The sequence below is a fragment of the Malurus melanocephalus genome, unplaced genomic scaffold (genome assembly GCF_030028575.1).
Source record: "Malurus melanocephalus ecotype Western Australia unplaced genomic scaffold, MMel_1.1 scaffold_102, whole genome shotgun sequence".
Lineage (NCBI taxonomy): Eukaryota > Metazoa > Chordata > Aves > Passeriformes > Maluridae > Malurus > Malurus melanocephalus.
The window spans coordinates 76,985-98,097 of NW_026623334.1; the positions used below are offsets into that span (position 1 = coordinate 76,985).

At 40.9% G+C, this 21,113-nt stretch overlaps 1 protein-coding gene across 1 annotated transcript in view; it reads left to right on the forward strand.

Moving 5' to 3' along the window:
* Window positions 1-6: 6 nt before the first annotated feature.
* Window positions 7-21,113, forward strand: part of MAPK1 (mitogen-activated protein kinase 1) — a 33,648-nt gene continuing 12,541 nt past the window's right edge. Inside the window, exons 1-3 of the mRNA XM_057369032.1 lie at window positions 7-385; window positions 16,899-17,081; window positions 18,105-18,294. Of these exons, the coding sequence (XP_057225015.1) occupies window positions 243-385; window positions 16,899-17,081; window positions 18,105-18,294 (516 nt within the window). The 5' untranslated portion in view covers window positions 7-242. The remainder of the gene's footprint in view (window positions 386-16,898; window positions 17,082-18,104; window positions 18,295-21,113) is intronic.

The window sequence follows — 21,113 nt, forward strand, 5'->3', positions numbered from 1 at the left end:
CCTCCCGGGCCGGGCGATGCGCGCGCGCGCGGCCGGCGGCGCCTCCTCAGAGCGGCCGCGGCGGGTTCGGCGCTGAAGGGGCCGACGGGCCGGGACCGGCGGAGCGGCCGGAGCGGGCGGTGTCTCTTCCTCCCTTCTCCTCCTCCTCCTCTCTCCTCCTTCCCGCATCCTCCTCCTCGCCCCCCTGCTCTCCCGCCTCCGCCCCCCCGCACGCAGGCACCGCGGTTCCCGGCACGGACAACATGGCGGCGGTGTCGGGGGCCGGGGCTGCGGGCGGCTCCGCCAGCGCCGGCGGCCCGGAGATGGTGCGGGGACAAGTGTTCGACGTGGGGCCGCGCTACACCAACCTCTCCTACATCGGCGAGGGGGCCTACGGCATGGTGTGGTGAGTGCGGCCGCCGGGGCAGCGCCCTTGCCCCGGACAACTCCCTCCTCCCTTCCCTCCCTCCCTCCCGCCGCCTTGSCCGGCCGCGGGCCCGGCCCGCCCTTGCCCTCGGGGAGGGGGAGCAGCTCTGCCTCGCTCTCCTCAGCTCTGCCTCTCCCTCCGTGTTCCCGAGGTTGTCCCTCCGGCATCACCCTTCTTTCCCCTCCCTCCCTGCAACCCCCCAATCCCTCCGTCGGTGGGTGCAGCTGAGCGTCTCGTTTCGTTTCGCTCCTGAGTTTATTTTCTTTAATATCTCCTGCCTCTGCACTTGGTCGCTCTCGTTATTTCCTCCCTCTCCGTAGTGCGACTGCAGACGTTCAGGAAGGGGGGGAAGGTAGTAAATCCTGCTGGCAGCCCCGTGTCTCTCCCTGTGCCCTGCGAGGGCTCACCTGGCTGCAGCAGCCCGAGGTCGCGGGGGATAAAAGAGGTGAATCTGAGCACAGGAGTTGCTGCCGCTGCCTGACTTTGCACAGGACGTGCTGTCTGTGCTGCAGAGCTGGCCGGATTAGTGCCTGCGTTAGCGTTTGCAGGTGAAAGTTCTCTTCAGCCGTTCTAGCTCTAGATTATATTGTTTTATAAAGACTTGGAGTCTTTATAAAAAGACTCTATAAAAAGTCTCACTAAAAAGAGATCGTGTGTATTTGCTGCGGGTAACATCGCTCTTAAAGAGCGAGGTGAACAAACTACAAAAAACGTGAACTAACTGGTTTAAGAGTGCAAGATGGATTTTTTGAGCAATCTCAATGAGCTGGGGTGATGCTCTGTGATATGTGTATCTAATTACTGTGTTATAAACCTGGCATGCTCAGTGACCTTGCTTAGGATTTCATATTCTGTCTTCCGTTAGTAAAACCCCTTATATTAGTTAAAAAAACCCCTTACTTTTGAAACTACTTAAGGGATGCAGATGAAAAATGCTTTTTTGTTACTGTTTTATCAACTTTCTTCTGACACTGCTGTTTCTTCAGTATGGTTTTTGACCAGAGGTACTAAATGAGACTTACAGGCTGTGACTTCATGAAAGCTTTATCAGCATTAATTTCTCTCTCTGATGATGAATCTTTTGTAAAGCAGCACATTTCTTCGCGAGGGCAACTCACAGCCTTCAGCTGTGCGTTACAGATTTTTATAGCTGTAGGTTTTTGCACATAGTCACTGAATTGTGCTGGCTTGTCAGGGTGAAGTCATTGTGTGTTTCAGGGTGGGAGCTTTCATCTAGGCCCGAGCTTAGTTGGGAGATGAGCCTCTCTCTCACAGTTTTGTCTAGTCGCCTTCACCTTTTTTTTTTTTGCTATGGGAAGAACCTTCAAAGTGTAAATCAGAAATCTTGTTTACAGTGTAAAAATATCCTTGTTATTGTTTTAGTGTTGGAAATCACAGCGATATATCCAGTCCAAAACTTGTTGATGTAGCTTCTGGTACAGGCTGTATTTTATTATGGTTATTTTATCATCTGAGCCAGAGCTGGGAAATGGGTGCAAATAATCTCAGTAGTGGCTGCATGGTTTGCGCTCACRGTCAGGTTTCCAAAGGGCCTGGGGTATAGCTCTGCCAGGGCGTGTGCTGGATGCAGTTTGGTTCACATCAACGGGGTTTTAAAAACTGTGTTTCACAAGCAAAGTGAAAAGCTAAAATATTTCACCACAGATCAGGGACTGCAAGGAGCAGCACGATGGCAGTTGATGCCCTTTTTTGGCATCCCTGTGCCAGTGAGCAGATACAGGGGAAATGGGGCCACTTCTGCCCCTCCAAGTGGTGTGTGGTGAAATTCTACACTGAAAACTTTCCTCTCCAAATCCAAAAGGTTATCTTTTATTTGAAAACTTCTGATACCTTGTGTCTGCTGTACAAAATTACTAACCAAAAATTCCAAATCTCCAGTTAAGTTGAAAGATGCACTTTGCTCCTGTATTTTCTACTCTAAAATTATTAATATAAAATGCCACTTTATATATTTTGAGCACTTAATTATTGCTCTTGTTCCTCGGGTGTGAAACGGCAGGGAACAAAGTCTCAGTTTATACCGTGTGCTCGGTCAGGGAAGTGTTGGATGCACTTGTTGTAGTTAATGCCATAGCAACTGTGCTGTATTGTAGTGACTGCGATGAAATGCGATTACTTATCAATCACAGCCATGCAGGTTGTGCAGTTTAATGCTCTRTGTTTCGTGTTTTGCTCTGGTTGCTAATGCAGTGAGGATCTGCAGAAGCTTCTCCCTCGGGGGGGAGGGTAGAGGGCAAGCTGTGAGTGTGCATATGGAGATGTTTCCTGCAACTGCAAAATCTATTTAAATTCGCACACTTTAATAAAGGAAAGCAAAGCAGGCCCTGATGGTTTTGTTTGAGACAGCAAATGTGGACCTCCTCAGAGATGATGGTTATTTAAAAGTGCACTGTGCCATAAGGCTTATTTTAGGGCAAACTAGTGTCTTTTAACTCTTAAAATCCTTCACTTTCTTGTTTTTATCCTAATTCTTATGTCTCTACATTATTGGAATAGTGATTTCAAAACAATAAAATGCTTTTGATTATAYGAGTGAAAGGGCAAATGAAGTATTCTTAGGATAGTGCTGTTRTAGTCAGTCTTCCATTTTGATTTTGCAGCAGAGAGGATAACGTTTGAGAAATATTGATCGCAACATAAAATACCAGTACAGGAAATAAGAGGAAGATGTTGGCTGAAGAGACTATGCGAATGGATCTGAAAACCCTTAAAGGCATTTAACTATTTTCCCTAGTGCAGTCTTTTTTTTTACATAATCAGGTTTTGAGTAAAAATAAACTCAGCAGAGCATTATATATACTGCTGTGTTGTGGTTGCTCTTTCTCACTTTGTAAGCAGAAAAGGCACATTATCAGRCCAAACCCATCCTAATGTCCTCCAGCTCAACTCTGCCAAAAATATTCAGCCTGTGATACAGGCTTGTGCCTTACTCCTGTCCAGAGGGAGAAGTGGTAGGAGGTGGATCCTTGTCAGCGTCCCTTTCTAACCTGTTTTTGTTTCAGTGTGAAACAAAAAAGAATTCTGCATGTGAAACTAGGGAGTGAGCACAGGGCAAAGTTTGAGCCAAGATCCTCAGCACTTCCTAGGACTGCAGGACATTCTTTGAGCAATTACTTAGTCATACATCATGTTTGTTACTCTGAGTTAATTTATCCAAATATATGTAAATGTTGTGTTTATTGTTTCTTCCCTTCTACTTTCACTTAAGAATTGTTAGTTGTTTTGAGGGGGGTTTGTGTGAAGTTCCTAAAGTGGCTTTCCCTTTCATTCAGTGATAAGGGGTTATCAACAGCAGAGTCAGATGGAACCCACTCTTAGACCAAGTCTTTTAGACGCAACAAACTGGGTAAAGTTTTTGAGATTGTTTCTTTCTCCCCTAGTTTGGGCTTGWTTTTATTATAATTAGTAGTATTTTTTAAAGCAAGCTGTTAAGCCATACTTCAAACACACTGGAACAGTAATGGAAACATGATAGAGCTGAGCTTTAAATTTCCATCGTGACTTGTTCTTCATCCAGTTGGTCAGTGGTAATTTGGCAAGGATGATAATTGGACAGTAAAAAAACAAGTAGTCRTTTTGGAAAGAAATGGTGAATGGAAATGTGATAGGGGTGTTCTCATTTTTATCMTCGTTTTTGGAAGTTGTTTTTGTCATCAGTCTTAAGTAAATGTGAAGTAATATTAGTGCTGCTTRTAACTGCTTATAAATAAGCAGTTGAATGCAGATGAATGCAGTTAGAAGRAAATAATCTTCAAGCCCAAATCTTGTATTTTTTGCTCTGAATTTGACTTGTTACAGAGAGATCTTTGTGTTACTTACGCGCTGTGGTAGAATGTATTGGAAGTTCAGGTAATCAATAGAGAAATGTTAAAGTAATATTGAAAAGAAGGTTTAAAACATTTTGCAGAGATTCTTTACACTTCTCTCTACTGTCTCTTGGAACAGCCCTACTTTTAGAGCATTGATAATTTAAAATAAAGAGAAGCATATTAATAAAGAAACTAAAACCAGAAAGAAATCAGGAATAGAATGATCTGCAAGGCACAGATACTTATATTAAAACATGGAAACTTGAATGGGATTGATGGTTTCGTAACAGTTTCTTTCGAGTTACATAAAAAGGTAACTTTTGCATCCTCTGTGAAGRTCATGCTGGTGGGCTGGGGTGGGCTGCTCAGTGGCAGTGATCAGAAACAGCCTGTTGTTTTTGTTCTGGTAACTCTTACCTTGATCCAGAGAGGAAGAGAGCCCTTTAATGATAGAGCCAGTGAAGGGATTTCTGTACCTGTTTGCATGTGCTTTTAGGGAGCCCAGGTTGAGTATGGGTGTCAGTACYTGGTAATTAACATGTTCTGTCTGTATGATAAGGAGAACAGAGAGCTGACACAAGTTAGCCAACCCTCCCCAGTGCAAGGATCAGAGCAGGGAATTAGGGAGGGTAATTGGTGGCTAGTTATCAGCTCCTTCCTTCTGGGGAGAAGGCAGATAGAAGCACTTCCCTTCAGTCACTCAAGCTTCCAGCACTTGCCTAACCTGGCGTGGGAACCCAAAGGAGCARTTAGAGCTGCTTTTCCTGCTCTCCCCGGTGATGGACAGGTGGTCCCTCACAAGCTGTGCAGCAGGAACAGGCAGCAGCCRTTCGCTCTGTGTCAGAGCTGTCTTCCAGCTTTATGGAAGATGAGAGGTAGCAACTTCTACTGTCAGCTCAAAGCAATGGGATCCTGACTTAGCTGAAGAGTGCAACTCATGAACTCTTGCATTTTATAAATAAATAGACATTTTCTCAGCACAGCATGATCCATCCCATGGAAACAGAGATAATTTGTSGGTTTTCTTTGAAGCATGCTTTATTAAGGAAATAAGGTTTATATGTTCACAGCATCTGTGTGTGGCTGCATCAGTCCATCTCCCATACCCTTGCATATGATTCTAGTACCTGTTGCCTGCCTTCCATCAAGTTTGACAGATGGTAGAAGTGTTAAAAGATGGAATGTTATTCTGCAAGTTTTGCAAAAATAGTTATTTTGCTGGTGTGGAGAGATCCTACACGCTGCTCCACTGGGGAAGAGATTGTACCAGGTCACATGTGAGAAATCAGACTCCCCAAGGAGACATGACATGCCCCAGTTTCACAGATGGATTTATTGTTACTCCTGAGACCAGAAATGTGTATTTGTAGGACACCAGGCTCTGTTAGTTCAGTGACTCCTGTTCAGGGGTGGGGAGCTGCAGCCCACAGAAGAGTTGGTGCTTTACCAACTGAGTAGGTGTAGAGCTCAGCTTGTGTTGAAAACTAGTACTTTGCCAACATAGTAATTTTTTAAATGCATTTTCTGTTGATGCTTTGTCACAGTTTTCAGCTGTGGTCCAGAAATGAAAATAACTGATCGATTTGGTATTTAATGAAAATATTTTATGACATCTTGCTATGGAATATTTCACAGCATAATGTAGATTGAGAAGGATTTTCTGAGGTCATGTGGTCCAACCTCCTACTCAAAGCACAGCTGATGTCAAAATTAGACCAAGTTGCTCAACATGTCCACTCAGTATTTCCAAAATCTCCAGGAATGGAGATTCTRCAGTATCAATGAGCAGCTTCCGGTTTTAGTGTTAAACCAATTGTCCAGTGAAACTTTTACCCTTAAAAACAGGAGATTTTGCCTTGCTGCAGCTTGGGACCATCCCCTCTTGTCCTTTGTACTTTGCCTCTGAGAAGTCTGGATCACTTTTCTGTGATCCCCCTTAATGTAACTTTAAAGAGCAGTCGGATGTTTTCCACCACCACCCTTTTTTCCCCTCCTAGCCTAAACAAAGCCAGTTTCTTCAATTTCTTTTCTGTCACATCCTTCAGCCCTAATGGTTTTCTGCTAGATTTGGTCCAGTACTGGAAGGGAGGAAAACTGGATTCAGAATTCCAGATGTGCCCTCACAGCAGGAATCAGTTCCCTTGACCTGTTGGCTGTGCATGTAATGCAGCCCATGGATGCTCAAGGATGAAATTGGATGTTGTTCTGGTAATTTGGAGAATGCTTTCATTTAAAGTGAAGTGTTTTAGAAACTTCTAAAATAATGTCTGGAAAAAATCTCAAAGAAACATTTTAATAAGTGATTTCAGTTGTATTTGATTTTGATTTCCAGATCACTCAAATGAAGTGAATGGAGCTGTAAATATATTCAGAAATATAAATTCTATGTTGTTGTGTTGTAAGTAAAAATAGTAATAATGTGAAATCCAGCAGTATAGTTAATTTCAGGTGATTTATCTGTGTAAATTCTACATTCTGTTAATTGGTAGACAGTTATTAAAGACAGTGGTTGCTTGTGGGTGAAATCTCCTTTTCAGAAGGCAGCTTGTTTTCCTTTGCTTTAGTACAACTTTTGGGTATATRAAGATGCTATTCTCAAACTTACCTTTTTGCAAGATGCATGAAAAGCCAAATACCCTTTGTTGTCAGCTTTGAGCAGGTAGATTAGTAAGATCCAAATCATAATAAATGGCACTGATTCAGATGGGGTTATTTGATGAGTTTTTAGTAAATACTTTGGCAGCTCCATCGGGTGCAGGAGTGGTTTCTGTTTCACAAGCATTCCTGTCTCCACCCGTTTCCGCTGAGGAGGAGAGCCAGCGCAGGGACAGCTTTGGGTCCCCTCAGCCCCTTCTGCTCCGGGAGCCTCCTGGTGTCCCAACAGCCTCCAGGCAGACTGGCCTTGTGCTGTGCTTGTGCTTTATATATGTCTTGTAGAAAGGCTGTGATAGAAATATATTTCTGCTAGATTTGGGCAGAATCTTCATGACAGTCCAGCTTTAGCAGAGTTATGCACATGTTTTTACTGTCCATCTGGTTTCGCAGATCAAAAACCACCTAAGTTCTCTTAAGGGAAAATCTCTTCTCTTGGAAGTTCTTCTTTTGTATTTTATGAGAATTTTCATAAAATACTGAAATTCTCTGTGGTGATTAGGATGCAAATGAGAGGTTTTGTTACATGGTGGAAAGTAATTCGTCTGTGTTGTRCATATGTTTTAAGTACCAGCAACTCGCAATTAGGCTTACAGTTTATAATGTGCAATTACTTCATTTTGCAGTTTCTCTTAAAATTAGCAGCTGCCACTGCAGTACCTTACTTCTTGCTTGTTCATAAGGAAGGCAGATTGCTCCACCAAATACTGCTGATGTGTCTTGAGTAAAATTTAAGGTCATTTGAGCACTTCAAATCAATACTCCCCAAAATGCTTCACTCCGGAATTTTATTGGGATTTGGTTGTTGCAAAGTATCCCAAATGACATTCAGGTTGACTTTTATATTGGATTTTTTTAAGTGTTTCAAAATTGCAAAATAGCTTCCTTTCAGCTACAGTAGCCAACACGTCTTAATGCTGATACCTTCTCTGAACAAAACACCAAGCTGTGAATATGCTGAGGGTTTACTGTTGGCATGTCTTGTTAGAAAGGTGGACAAAACATGCAGAAAGTACCTTGTAATCTGATATGAAGGGAAGTAACYTATGCTAGTGGTGAGATGCACTTTCAGTGCTAGTTGTTACATTTTGTTTTGCGAGTGGAATACTGAACTAACCGTGGCAGAGCGGACAATAGCAATGACCTTGTTTTCATCAGTGCTTTGGGATAGTTTTAATTTTGTACTGATGTTTCTACATCAGATTTAGGAGAATCTCTGCTTTTGAGTATACATGGATGATTTTGTTCTGCTTTCTGTTGGAATGAAATGCTGTGAACTATCTCTTCTGAAGATTTATGTGGTGTGGAATCAATTAAATAAGCTATTTATATGATGTGGAATCAATTAAATAAGCTGATTTTAGGAGGGATATCTGGGATATAAGTCAAATTAGAACCTTGGCAGACAAAAGACTAAGCCACACTGAAGGATTTGTTAATCCCGTCACCACTCATGACTCTCTGGTGGTGCTCTCCCTTCTCTCTAGGAAAGGGGAGATATTTCCTGCACGCATTTGTGGTTCCTGCTTTGCTGCTTGGGGGTGTGGTGGTTGTTTTCCAGGCTCTGGAGTAACAGTGATAACATTACTGACCTGTCCTTTGCTGTCTGGGTATTTTTTTGTTGCCCCTTGAGAAGCCCTGGGCACAGTGGAAGGAGGTTGGCCCTTCACAGGCTGTGTGGTGGCTGAGTTCTCCTGGCCGGCCCAGACACCCGAGCTGAGTTTTCCAGGGCTGAGCTGTGCTAGTCTTGGGCTGTGCTGCTGCTGCAGGGGCAGCTTTTCCCTCCGTGCCTCTGCTCTCATTCCTTCCTCCGTTTTTGTGCTGGGGCCGGCAGAACTGGAGTGACTTCCAGCTTGGAAAGCTGCTTTAGCTGAAGAGTTACTTCATAAAAAGTAGAATTTAAAAGTGATAATGAAATGATGGACACTGAAATGATGGACACAAAGCTCTGTGAGTGCTGGTGCTGACACAGGAAGGGAATAGGACTGTGCAGGAAACAGCTTCTTTACTGTTCCTGCTTCAACTTTGAGCTGCTTCAGTTCTCTGAACTGACACAAGAAAAGGGCACTGCTCCAACCAAAAAAGTGAGAAAGGGCAGGGATGTCAGGCATGAAAGGGAGAGTGAACCACAACCACTCCTTTGAATGCAGTGAGACCTTAAGKTGTCTCATGTTGTCGGGCTCTTACAATTTCAGCCTAAAATTCATTCCCACAGGAATTTAGATAGAGAGAAGAAAGATAATGGTATTTAATAATCTCATATTTTATCAAAAGCAATGGGTGCCTTTGGAATGAAGKGTTTATTTCACAGATAGCCAAAGGGCCTTTAAACATAGCAGTGRAGTTTGTTAAATTTGGCATCAATGCTATCAGAGGAAATACTGGCAGTGGAGAACCAGTAAACCTCTAAAATAGGGAAGGGAAGTGGRAAGGAAAGAAGCAGATAAAGTGAGATATAAGAGTTTTCTATTTTCTGAAGATTAACTTGAACTGAAGTGGCATAAAACYGAGTAGGCATACATAGTGGTTTGAAGTCACAGTGTTTCACAGCTAATGGTCTGGAAGGAAAAATACATATTAGAAGAGATTGAAAGAATGGATTTTTTTTTGGTCAGACAATTAAGATTAATCAAAATACTGCTGAAATTAAATAACATCTTYAGCTAAACAGTACAGAACCTTGGGTGAAATAGCCAATATTTTTCTAATGCCAGTATGTAGTTCTAGAACTGCTGCTCTTCATAGTTCTGTTTAGTAAGTGCTAACAAAACACAAATCATCTGGTCTGCCACACCCAGGATTATGAATTGACTGAGCTTCTGGCAAAAGTAATTAATTTAACAGACTCCATTTTGCATGACTAGCTATTTGTTTTCAAAATAGTAGGAGTGWTTTAAAGAATTATACTATTAAGTAACTATTATATGCATGGAAAATAGCTTAAAATTGACTTTTGCAAGGATCCTTCAAATTCTGAAAAATAAAATTRTGCCTTTGTAGCCTATTATACCTTAGAATGGTTTRAGTTGGAAGGGACATTRAGATCAGGTAGGCCCAACCCCCCTGCAGGGACACCTTCCACCAGAGCAGATTGCTCCAAGCCCTGTCCAGCCTGCCYTGGAACACTTCCAGGGATGGGGCATCTAAACTTCTCTGGGAAGCCTGTGCCACTGTCTCACCAGTTTCAAATAGAATTATTTGAGCAGGTACGTGGAAGCAAATCTCCTTAGGAGATTATGAAAGTGTCTTATGAATTTGTGGTGTGAAGGACAATAACCTGTAGTAGATCAGATCCGAGTAAAATCACTTCTGAGTAATTATTCACCTTTGTCATGGGAGGAAGGAGTTGGCGTWATTGCAGCAGGAAGCTTTACTATCAGGATTGATTTGGAATGTTAAGAGGAAGATGACTGAAGCAGCAGTAGGTGGTAGAGGTGAAGGCAATGCTGTTCCAGTTTGACCCAGTAAGCCTCAGAGGCTGACTTAAAGCATGATGGTGTCGCATGGGCCCCTTGCTATGGACTTGGGGTACTGATTTAGAAATTACATTTCTCTTCTCTCTTGTTGGAAAAGAAAATAAATCAATTTTGAAAGAAATACCAAACAAAAATAGTTTGTCTAGGTATCTTCTATAATRAAAAACAAACCAAAGCCTTAGCAGTGATTATTTGGTGATGAGCAGCAGATAAAAAGGGTTAGAAGTGTATATATATAATGTGTGTGTGTGTGTGTATTTATATAAATACGTAAAGAACATGAGGACTTTGTATGACAAAGTTACTTTGCAGAGGAGTCATGATAAAAGGTTTAAAAATCCCAAAGCATTGGGATTAGTATGTAGGTTACTATCAGGATAGTAACCTATCCATTGATACRACAATCTTGAGAAGTTAAAAACTACCTTAAAAGCATCAAATCAACCCAAAGGTTTTCAAATAACATTTAATTAGGAGTTTTCAGGTAAGGCCAGATTTATGCTGCTGCAAATTGGATCATATCTCCTGTATAGTCTCCTGCTGCCATTTTTGTAGCAGCAAAGTGGGGAGCCATTGTCAGTGGCTKTCAGTGGGGAGCTGTGTGTCACAGCAGATCTTTTAGCCAAGCTTACTCTGAAGTATCTTGTGGTTGAATTCAAGGGTTTGGGCTTCTTTTTTCTTTATAAGCTGTTAGTGCTTATGGATGTTTCCCAAAGACTGAGAAGGTAATAATAATCAATGGGGAGTGTTTGTAGCATRCCAATAGATAGTTCAAAAGTCCTGAATTATAACTCATTTGACTTCTGCCCTCAGAGTAGAATGAAGGAAGTACATGGTGCTCCTGTTAAAGTTATAATCTTTTAGGTTCTTGAAAAGCAACTAGGGCCTCAAGGCTGAGGGGTTTTGAATTTGTTGTTTTTTGAACCAAATAGTGAGGTAATTCTCCATTTTCATGGATTGCTGGCATTCCTACATGTTAGGAGTTAGCCTGTAAAACTAAATCTTTAATGGAGAAAAGTAGAAGTGTATTAAGATGCCCCTTTTAATTTATTTCCTGAATTCACAGCTGACAAACCTGARAGATCCTTTGTTATTCAGAAGCTCTTCTAGAGAAAGCTGAGAAATCAGAATGAAAACTCTTGAGTGAGACATGGCTTGTCTGTTCATAAACTGAGGTTTCTTAAAACACAGTGAACATATTCCAATATGAGTAGTCACCTGTTCCTTCTAAAACCAGGTGCTGATTTTGTAAAGCAGTGCTAATAAAAAAGGTTTACTGAATAATACTTATTTATCTTCAAAATATTATGAATAAATGGGACGAAATAGCAAATATTTCTAGTAAACGTAGGTGTTTACAGTCAGCTACAAAAAATACATTCAAGAGTATAAAAATGACACATTACTCAATGTCCTCAAATAGTCTGTGACTATTTTTATCTTCATTCCAGTCTTTTCTTTTTATTGAAAATCATACTCTGTAGCTGCTCTCAGTGGTTTGATCATGTAGAATAAGAAGCTAATTATCCCAAAGAATCTGTAAGGGTTAATATCTGATTATTTTAAAAAAGACTAAAACACAGTCCCCTCTGCAGATCTGCACTTCAGCTTCCCCCACTCCCAAAAGTGGTACCGAACAGTCTGTTAGGGTACTGTGTCATAATATTGCATTATTTTATTTAGAGCAGTCTTAAAATAAGTTTAAGCTATTTGCATTGTAACTTGATAAATGTCAGCATGTTGTGGAAATGTCCATGATTGAGCTAAATGTAGACTAAATGAAAAGATTAAAGATCTCMATAGATCAGCTTGCTTGCTGGGAATTTATTTTTGCTTTTCCTATTCTGAGKGTAAGCAGAATTATCCAATGTCTCAGAAAGATCCTTATCCCTGGATATGCCCTTGGAATCCTGTTTCCACAGCAACACGAAGCTACTGATAAAAAATTCCATTTTAAACTTCAGTCTTTTCTTTAGAGTTGTAATCAGGATGTTTGCCGGTAGCATTGTGTATTTTGTGTGTGTGCGTGTATTGAGAGCAGCCTGTGAAACAGCCATGAGGGGAATAATCCTGGAAATGCTGGAAGAACATCCCGTGATGGGGGAAGCCTGCAGGCAGCGTGCAGAGGAGCAGGCAGTTGTTTTTCAGCGGTTGTGTGAAGGAGCAGCGCTCTGTGGGATGCAGGGATTGCCAGGAGCTGGCTCCTTTCCTGCGGGCAGCTGCAGCGTGCTCTCACTTGTTCCAGCTCTGCCCCACATGAAACATGCGAGGAATAGAAATGGCTGGAAGAACATGCAGCAGGCATTGGAGGCTGAAGGGGCTGAGCTTTGGCACTCGGCCACRTGTGCACGGTGAAAAGCTTGAGTCAATGGGAGAGGGCACTGCTAGAGCTGCTTGAGAAGGCAGCTTATGCTGTGGGCTCAGGGCTGCGGTGCCTTTCTGGTCACTGCTCCTGGAAACAGCCCCACCCTGGGCTTCTGTTTAAAAAGGAAGTTGGTACCAGAGAGTAGAAGGATAAAACCTGGCTTTTAAAGTTATGTGGTGCAACTTCTTGGGTTATAAATACTCATTTGTTTGTTTTGTACAGCTGCATGTGATGTTTTACTTAGTAAAAACTTTGTTATATATTTGCAAGATACTTAAAATTAGGAATGATAAACTCTACTGCTGCAGCTTGTATTGATTTTCACAGGGTGTTGCAAAAATACCTAAACAACGGTGCTGTTGCAGGTTGTCACAGGTTAGTAACCACARCTTGAAATAGGAATAATGTTGTGGCTCCTAGAGTTGGGCAATTGCAAAATCTATATTTAAATTTATCACATTACAGATAAATAGCACTCACAGTTGAATGGTTGCTTCAGTTTGTGAGGCTGCACTGTTTGGGATGGAAGTAAATCCTTCCTTCTGMAAATTAAAAGTGTTGGTGACTAGATTCATCATAATGGGACAGATCTGTACATGTGCTTAACGATTAGAAACTAAAGGTATAAACTGGCACTCTAAAAGTTGTTAATATGTGAACTGTTATTCCCAGTTACAGATTTTTATCTTCTCTGGAAAAAAGTCAAGATAATAGAAAGTTCCTGACCTTAGATGTCCCAGTTAACTGCTTCAKTGCAAATATCACCAATTGTTGTAAGGTTCAGTAGAAGCTGACAGCCTAAACAAATAGTTTACATGGTGTACACTGGGACAGCACTCTCAGAATGCAAATAATCTAAATTTAGGATGCACTGGAGGCAGTTGGGATGTGCTGTGGGGGCCGGACTGCAGGCGGAGCAGGGCTGATCAGGAGTTGTATTTTGGATCTGTAATTCCAGCTGCGGCTGGAAGCTGCAAGATGAACCCGCAGTGATGAGCTGGAGCAGGGGCTGCAGGGAGGCTGCAGCCAAGGCCTGCATTTGTATTTTTGTAATGGTTTCATTTGCAAACACTAAAATGCACGCTATGAGCAGCAGAGTTCTTCAGAGCTGTGGAGATGAGAGGGGAAATCTGGTGCTGGTGGCAGGTAATGAGTGGTCGGATGGAGGGAAAGCTTGGGGAAATGGTTCAGTCTGGCTTACAAAAGACCCGGGTTTGTTAGTTTATGGTGTTTCCTGGGTACTAAAATAGGTATTTTGAGGTGACTTCATAGGCCTAATTGGGATCTGGTTGTAGCATGACTCTTCAGTTCCACTCAAATTCAGTCTAATGTGTAACTTCGGTTTTCTATAGCRTGTGTCAAATAGAGAAAACATTTTAAAGGGTCACAGAATTTGCTTAAAGCTGTATGTGCTTTGAGGGTTGTGGCTGAGAATGTGAAATGGTGTTAACTAGATAATACAGATTCTCAGTGTACCTGTATTATGCATGACATTTAAAATATTATGCATAAGCGAGTGTACCTGACTGCTTGTATGATTAGCTTCTTGCTCATAGAAATTGAAATAATCCCTCAGATGTTCAATCAAGATACAGAAAGGCTCATCTTTCAAAGAATGTGACATCAGAATTATATCCAGTGTCCCTTTTAATGTTTCAACTAGACAGTGTTTCAGTTGTGGTCCCCTCAGCTGAGGTAGTTGAAAGCTTAGCTGTGTTAGTGTGGGGAGATCTGACACAAACAGAAGATTGCTGTATGGGAAGGTATCTCGGAGAGGAAATTGGTTGCATCTTTACTCCAGATACGGAGCTTGTTTCCTTGCTGAATCATGTGTGTTATAGTTGAACCATCAGAAAGCAAAATTATCCGACCTTTTCTAAATAGCAGCATAAACCATTTGCTAAGAAAATGCTTCAAGGACTCTAAGTGTAACAGCTACAAGGGAGGAAATCCTGATACATTTAATTGATGAATTTAAGTTCATTTAATCTGTACAAGGAGACATACATATTTTCCATGAATAACCAACCTTTGCTTGAGAAGCAATAACTGATTTATCAAATATTGTAAGAGACTAGGAGTTTTTATTTAAGCAGCATCAATTGGTAAGTATTGGCATTTTGCCTTTTTGTGCTCAGCATAGCTGCTGCTGTCYTGTCCTTTGAAAGGAAATAAGATTCTGCAATGTGGCAGAAAAAATGCTCAAGTCAATACAAAAGAGGGGACARGAGATTTGTTTGTAATGATGAAATGGCCCTCAGGACTATTTCATTTCTTTCCCAAATCCAGGTTGTTAGTGCTTCAGAGTTATTTCTGGTTTTATTTTCTGCTTGTGACCAACCTCACTGGCCTATTGTAAACACCACAGGTGATGAGCTAAGAAAATTATTGGAGCCCAAGTGCTGTTGGAGGCGATGCCAAGTTCCAGTTATGGCACTTGGTTATTATCTRTTTTGGGACTGAGGAACTGCTAATGTGTTATCTATACATATGCAATAGCAACAGTTGAAATGAATACTTGCTCAGCATGTGGTATTTCAAAGCTCCCCATGGAGCATTCGAGTTCAGTGTTTCTAGAGGCAAATAAAGGGTGCAGTTTGTGGGCACAGATCAGGGTTAGGGATGCAGGCAGGTCAAAGGGATTCTGTGGGAAAACCATGCAAAAATGATATAATTACATACAAAAGGATGTCATTACATGTCCATCAGCTGTATGAAGATCTTACTGATGACCCTAACTGACTGAATTGTGTCAATTTTAATAATGAAAATAAGAAATTTTTAAACACCTTTGTATCCAGTGGTGGTAGTACCATCTCAAAAACACCTTGTTGCATCACACCTCTGCTTAGTGGTAGAAGAGCCTTGATGTGGCCRTGCATTTGAATTCCTCTGAAGTCTCCTTTTCTAATTGCATTTTTGTATTTTATTCTGCTTTACCTGGTCACCAGGTACCCGTATATCTCAGCAGTGTGGCCAATTAAAAGAGTTTCAAAGAAAAGTTCTGGGACTCAATTTTAGCAAATTAGTGGGATGTGAAGYCTCTTTGGGTAGTATGCCTGTATTTTTATATTAAATAGTTGGGGCTACCAGAAATGTATAGAATGTAGGCTTGATTATTTTTTGATTTCCAAATAACACAGTAATGYGCTTGAGTCACAAGAATCAAGAATYATATACACAGATCTAAATTCTAATTAATTAAATTACTGTATACTTCTAGTACAAGTAAAAGTTATGATAATGAGATACTTTGTCGTTCTTATAAACAAGAAAACAAAACTTGTGAGGATTCATAACRTTTTTAGTAAATAGTAGCCTGAGCCCAGATTTTAGAAGATTGAGTATATTTTGCTGAGACTTTTAATTAGACTCAAGCTTGATATTCTTCATGAATGCGTAGGCATGTGGAACAGAAATCCTGAGCCTATTTATTGGTGTAGCTGGGAATGGAGTTCTGAGCTCCTGGAATGACAGTGCTGTAARTGTAGCAGGGAGTGAGTTCCTTACCATGGGTACAACCATTGTGATCCTCAYTGTGCTGTTGCCTGCTCCTGCTCCATGTGTGTACCTGAATACATCTTTCTTTCCTTGAACTCGTGTTATCTTTGGAATTGAACTTGGAAAGGTGTTGTCACAAATTTTATCTCCATGTCTGTTACGGGCGTGCTGGTAATGTAGATTGATGAAGGAGTGAAAGGTTGTGACAACAGGTATTGCTTGCAGGAATTGTACAGAGCATGTGCAATTCTGCTGCTTGAAAGATGATTTCTGAAGGTTTTTCTGCACCCCAAYGTGAGCGGGTTAACTCGAGATGAACCTTCTCAAACTTCTGATGATTGCACTTATGGAGAAACCCTCAGACTTGCTTGTTGCACAGGTTCACAAAGAAGACAAATACCTTTTCCTTTGGGCAGATACCCACGAATCAGCAGGCTCCAAGTCAGCTGGGAAAGCCAATGGTTGTAGAGAYCCAAATAGGCTGGTGAAAGAACAACAGAGCTTTGTCAGTCCACCAAACTGAGGGACATGTGTCACTGTCACCTCTCCTCATYTGACARAAATARATTTGAACAAATCAYSACCCCTATATTCATTTGGATTCACGTTCTTGCTTTCTGGATTGAATGAATTTAGTATTCTTTGTAACTGATGTTATTCTCTTCTAGTTCTGCTTATGACAACGTCAACAAAGTTCGAGTTGCTATAAAGAAAATCAGTCCCTTTGAGCATCAGACATACTGCCAGAGAACTCTCAGAGAGATCAAGATCCTMTTGCGCTTCAGGCATGAGAATATTATTGGAATAAATGACATTATCAGAGCTCCTACTATTGAACAGATGAAAGATGTGTATCCTTTCAAAGTGTTATTTGGCATCATTAGTGACGGTTGCCACCTTCTCTCTTTCGATTGTTCCCCTTCATCCTCTGCCTTCCTACATTTTAATAAAAGTTGGCTTCTATTATTGTAAATCAAAAGGGAAGTTAATAGTATTTGATCAGTTTATAGATAAATATCTGATGCAGATGAATACTAGTTTTATTCTTTCTTTTCCAGGAAAAGAGAAAGTTAATTTCTGTCTTCCAAGGCAAAGAACTCAACATTGTAGAGAAGATGGAGTTTAGTCACTTAATTCTAAAACCATATTTGCTCTTAATAGAGCTGCTGTTAGAACTGACTGCTTTGAGGAGAAAGTAAAATGGCCAGACTCTGCTGTCATTGTCTGAAATTTTCTTGAATTAAGGGGGAAGAAAATTGTACATAACTCATTCCTGTCAAAGCAGGAAAAAAGCCTCCTTTTAATATTAGGGGATAACCTCATCAGACTGAATATATTGGAATTTAATTTTGGTAAGAGAGGGATTGTTGTGTTCAATGTAGCTTAATAAATATATATAGTAGCAAAAAAAGCAGCTGAATTTTTTAAGTCGGGTGATGGTAGAGCAAACTGATGATAAATGATGAGATCTTTCTACCTTTATGTTTTTATGCAACTGCAAGCAAATATCTTGGAAGCTTATTACTCATTAACCAAAAAACCACTCTTTGTTTCTTGGCAAGCAAGATAGGAATCAGATGAAATTAGGATTCCAGTAAAAGACAAGCTCTGCTATGAAGAAACAGTGGTTTATCAGGATTAATTTGAGAGAGTCACATACTGGTACCTCTTAATTCTGTAGAGGGCTGCATCATGTAACAGGATTGATTGGATTCCAAGCTTCAGTAGCAAGAATCAACTATAAAGTTTCATAATTGGCATCAAACAGACAATAAGAGAGAAAGAATGTTCTAGAAGTTTCATTGGGTACTGTATGTTGMTATTTGACAAGACTCTTAAGTTTTTGTTGCTGCCTTACATCTAATGCTTCACAGATACATTGTGCAAGATCTTATGGAGACAGATCTTTACAAGCTCTTAAAGACTCAACACCTCAGCAACGACCATATTTGTTATTTCCTTTACCAGATTCTGAGAGGGTTAAAATATATCCATTCAGCCAATGTGCTTCACCGTGACCTCAAACCTTCAAATCTGCTGCTTAACACCACATGTGATCTCAAGGTGAGTTGAAATTTCTTACAGATTTTCCTTCCATGGTCTTCATAAACAAATTGCTGTAACCATGAATGTGGGATTTTTACTGGGGATTAATGTGATTTTTGTCCTGGAAAGATTGCCAAAACATTATTTGGTTTCATAAAATAATTATCAAGATTTGAGTGACTAAGAATCTCTGTTAGGCTGCTGTAATGAGTGCATCACTGTTTCCATCTGGAGGCTGACTTGGAAACAGCTTCTTTGAAGGCTGAGTGAAAATACTGATCTGAAGCAGCATCATGTTTACCTCAAAAGTAAACTCAAAACTSTGTATGTTTCAAGATTTGGTTTCTCTGTTTACACTGTTAATGTTTTGTTGTTGGAAAAGGACTTTGTATTAGTGGGCAGCTAAAGTCRCATGTGAGATTCAGTGCTGATTAAATGCATGGCAATTACTTAGGGAGAGAATGTTCCTAATTTGCATTTCCAGTGATGGGCTCTGTACTTGTTAATACTACAGAAGGATGATTCTGTTATGATTCTTGGAAAATGTCAGCTCAATGCTTAGTGGCATTCAGTAAAGCAAACCAAGTGTGAAGAATTAGAACAGAAATAGAGAATAAAACAGAAAACATGCCATTCTGTACCTTTCAATTGCTTTTGCGTCTTGAGTGTGATCATAGTTATCCCACTTCCCCCTGTGATATGGGGAGACCAGGATTTCAAAGTTCTGCTCTCCATATGTGGAAGAGCTGTTTAGCCTGGATCTCCTCTGCTGGAAGATTCTGCACGAGGAACAGAAGAATCCAGTGGAGTACAATGACATTGTCAGTGGCATAGGGAAGGTGAATAGAGAGCARTTGTTCACTGTCCATACCTACAGAAAAGGCTGCAGTGGGGGAGGAAAGGAGCTGGTGAAGATTACTTGCAGCACTGTTAAGCTGTGAAATTTGGTATCACACAGTGCTGTAGATATTGCAGTTTTTTAAAAAACACCGAGCAAGTTAGCAGAAAAAGCTATTGAGTGCTGCTTCTGGTTCAGAGTCCCATGGTGGCAAAATGGAAGATGAGAGAGGCATTGGAACATGTTCCCTTTTACTGTACATCATGTATTTGCAGTACATCATGTACATAATACTRTGCATCGTTAATTTGCTGCTGGCCACTGATGGAGTGAAATTGCAGAGTTTACAATGCTTGATCTGATGTGGTACAAMTGTTGAATACTGTGTTGCTCCTAAYCACCTTTTGATTTTYAGTGTAGCTCTTTYTYCTCCTTTGCCTYAGTTAAAGCATGAACACACTGCAGTTATATTGTAAGTTGTGCTGTTCTRCTGCAGCAGATGTGAAAGGAAGGTGATGAGGGAGAGGGTCTTTTTAAGGAAAACTTCGAATTTAGTGTTCCTTTCTGGATTTTATGAATTATGCTAGAGATGCAACTGTTTCAGCTTCCATCGTATCAGTAACAAACTTAATGGCAGCCTCTCTGTTTCCTCTCATACAAATACACACATGGGGACACAGGCTACTCAGCCATACAAATGCAGATAYTTCAGTATATTATTAATACTGTTGGGTGTCATTTCATTTGCTTAGTWAATGGTCATGTGTACATGATCCTCCGAAATCTTCCCATCTGCTCAATAGCTTCATCCAATTTTAAGCCATCTCTGTTTGAAAAAACCTAACAGTCCCTGATACTGATTGCAGGAGCATTGTTTTCAAGAAGTGGAAGCAAAATATATAAATAGGATGCTGGTATTTCTTTTATTATTTATTTATTTATTTAGCTGGGAAGTAATTTCTTCTGTCTCAGTAGCATCTGTGTGTGTCYCTCCAAGGTGTGAAGCACTGACTGACATACCTGTAAATTTCATTATGCAGTTTTTTATTCTCTGTTACGACTTAGTCAGAATGCCAATTTGCCTATTATTTATTATGTTCTCTGATTATTTCTGTTTTGTTGCTGTTGGTCACATGGAGAAGCATAAAGACCAACTCCTGGAGCTTGGAGTGCTAGCCATCATCATTTGTACAGTTGCCCCTCATYCCCCACCCCAGCAGGGCAGCTGCTKTAAGTGTGYCCTGTTGCARCAGGGTGAGAARTGTCTGCYCTCCCTGGGTACAACCAGAGCAGTGCCYGTCCCTCACCTGGGAATTGCAGCAGAGCCCTGCATCTCCAGCGTCCCTTTCACTCTGCTATCACYCCTGTCAGCTCTGCAGCCAAAACCTCTTCCTTGCTGCTTCAGCCTTTCTCACTTGCTGCTTCAAGTCTTTCTCACTAATGGTGTTTCTGGTTTTCTGCTTAACCTGTTTCTGGTCCAGTCAGCAGGAGCTTTTTGTCATTTTAATGAGCTCTCTTTGTCATTATTCTTCCTTTCCATCCCATGCACATTTTTCTACTTAAGTTGAGAGATTCAGAGACACCTTCTGTAATTAATTTCTTGCTTTTCACTGTGGACCRGAGAGTGTCTGTCTTCTTTCGTTTCAATAGTAACAAACCCTAGCACTTTGCTTTTGTRTAATACTAAAATTCTGCACAAGTGTCCTTATCTGTAATCTTATCTATCTTTTTTCTGAGGTTAGCAGGAAGAGATTACAACAGTTTTGCCTGCTGCATAATTATTTTCTGAAGTCTCTAAGCTGTCCTCTACGGTTTCCTCATTTGTGTATTTAGTGGAGGCTCTTCTGATTGTTTGTACTGAGTCTCTTTATGTAAGCTGCTACTTGCACACAAGGCAGCTGCTTTGTTGCTGTAGCCTGGGAGAACCTTGTCATGCTTAAAAAGGTTCTTCTTGGGTTGTTTTCCAAGGATTCAGAGGGTTGGATTTATTTTTTTAATA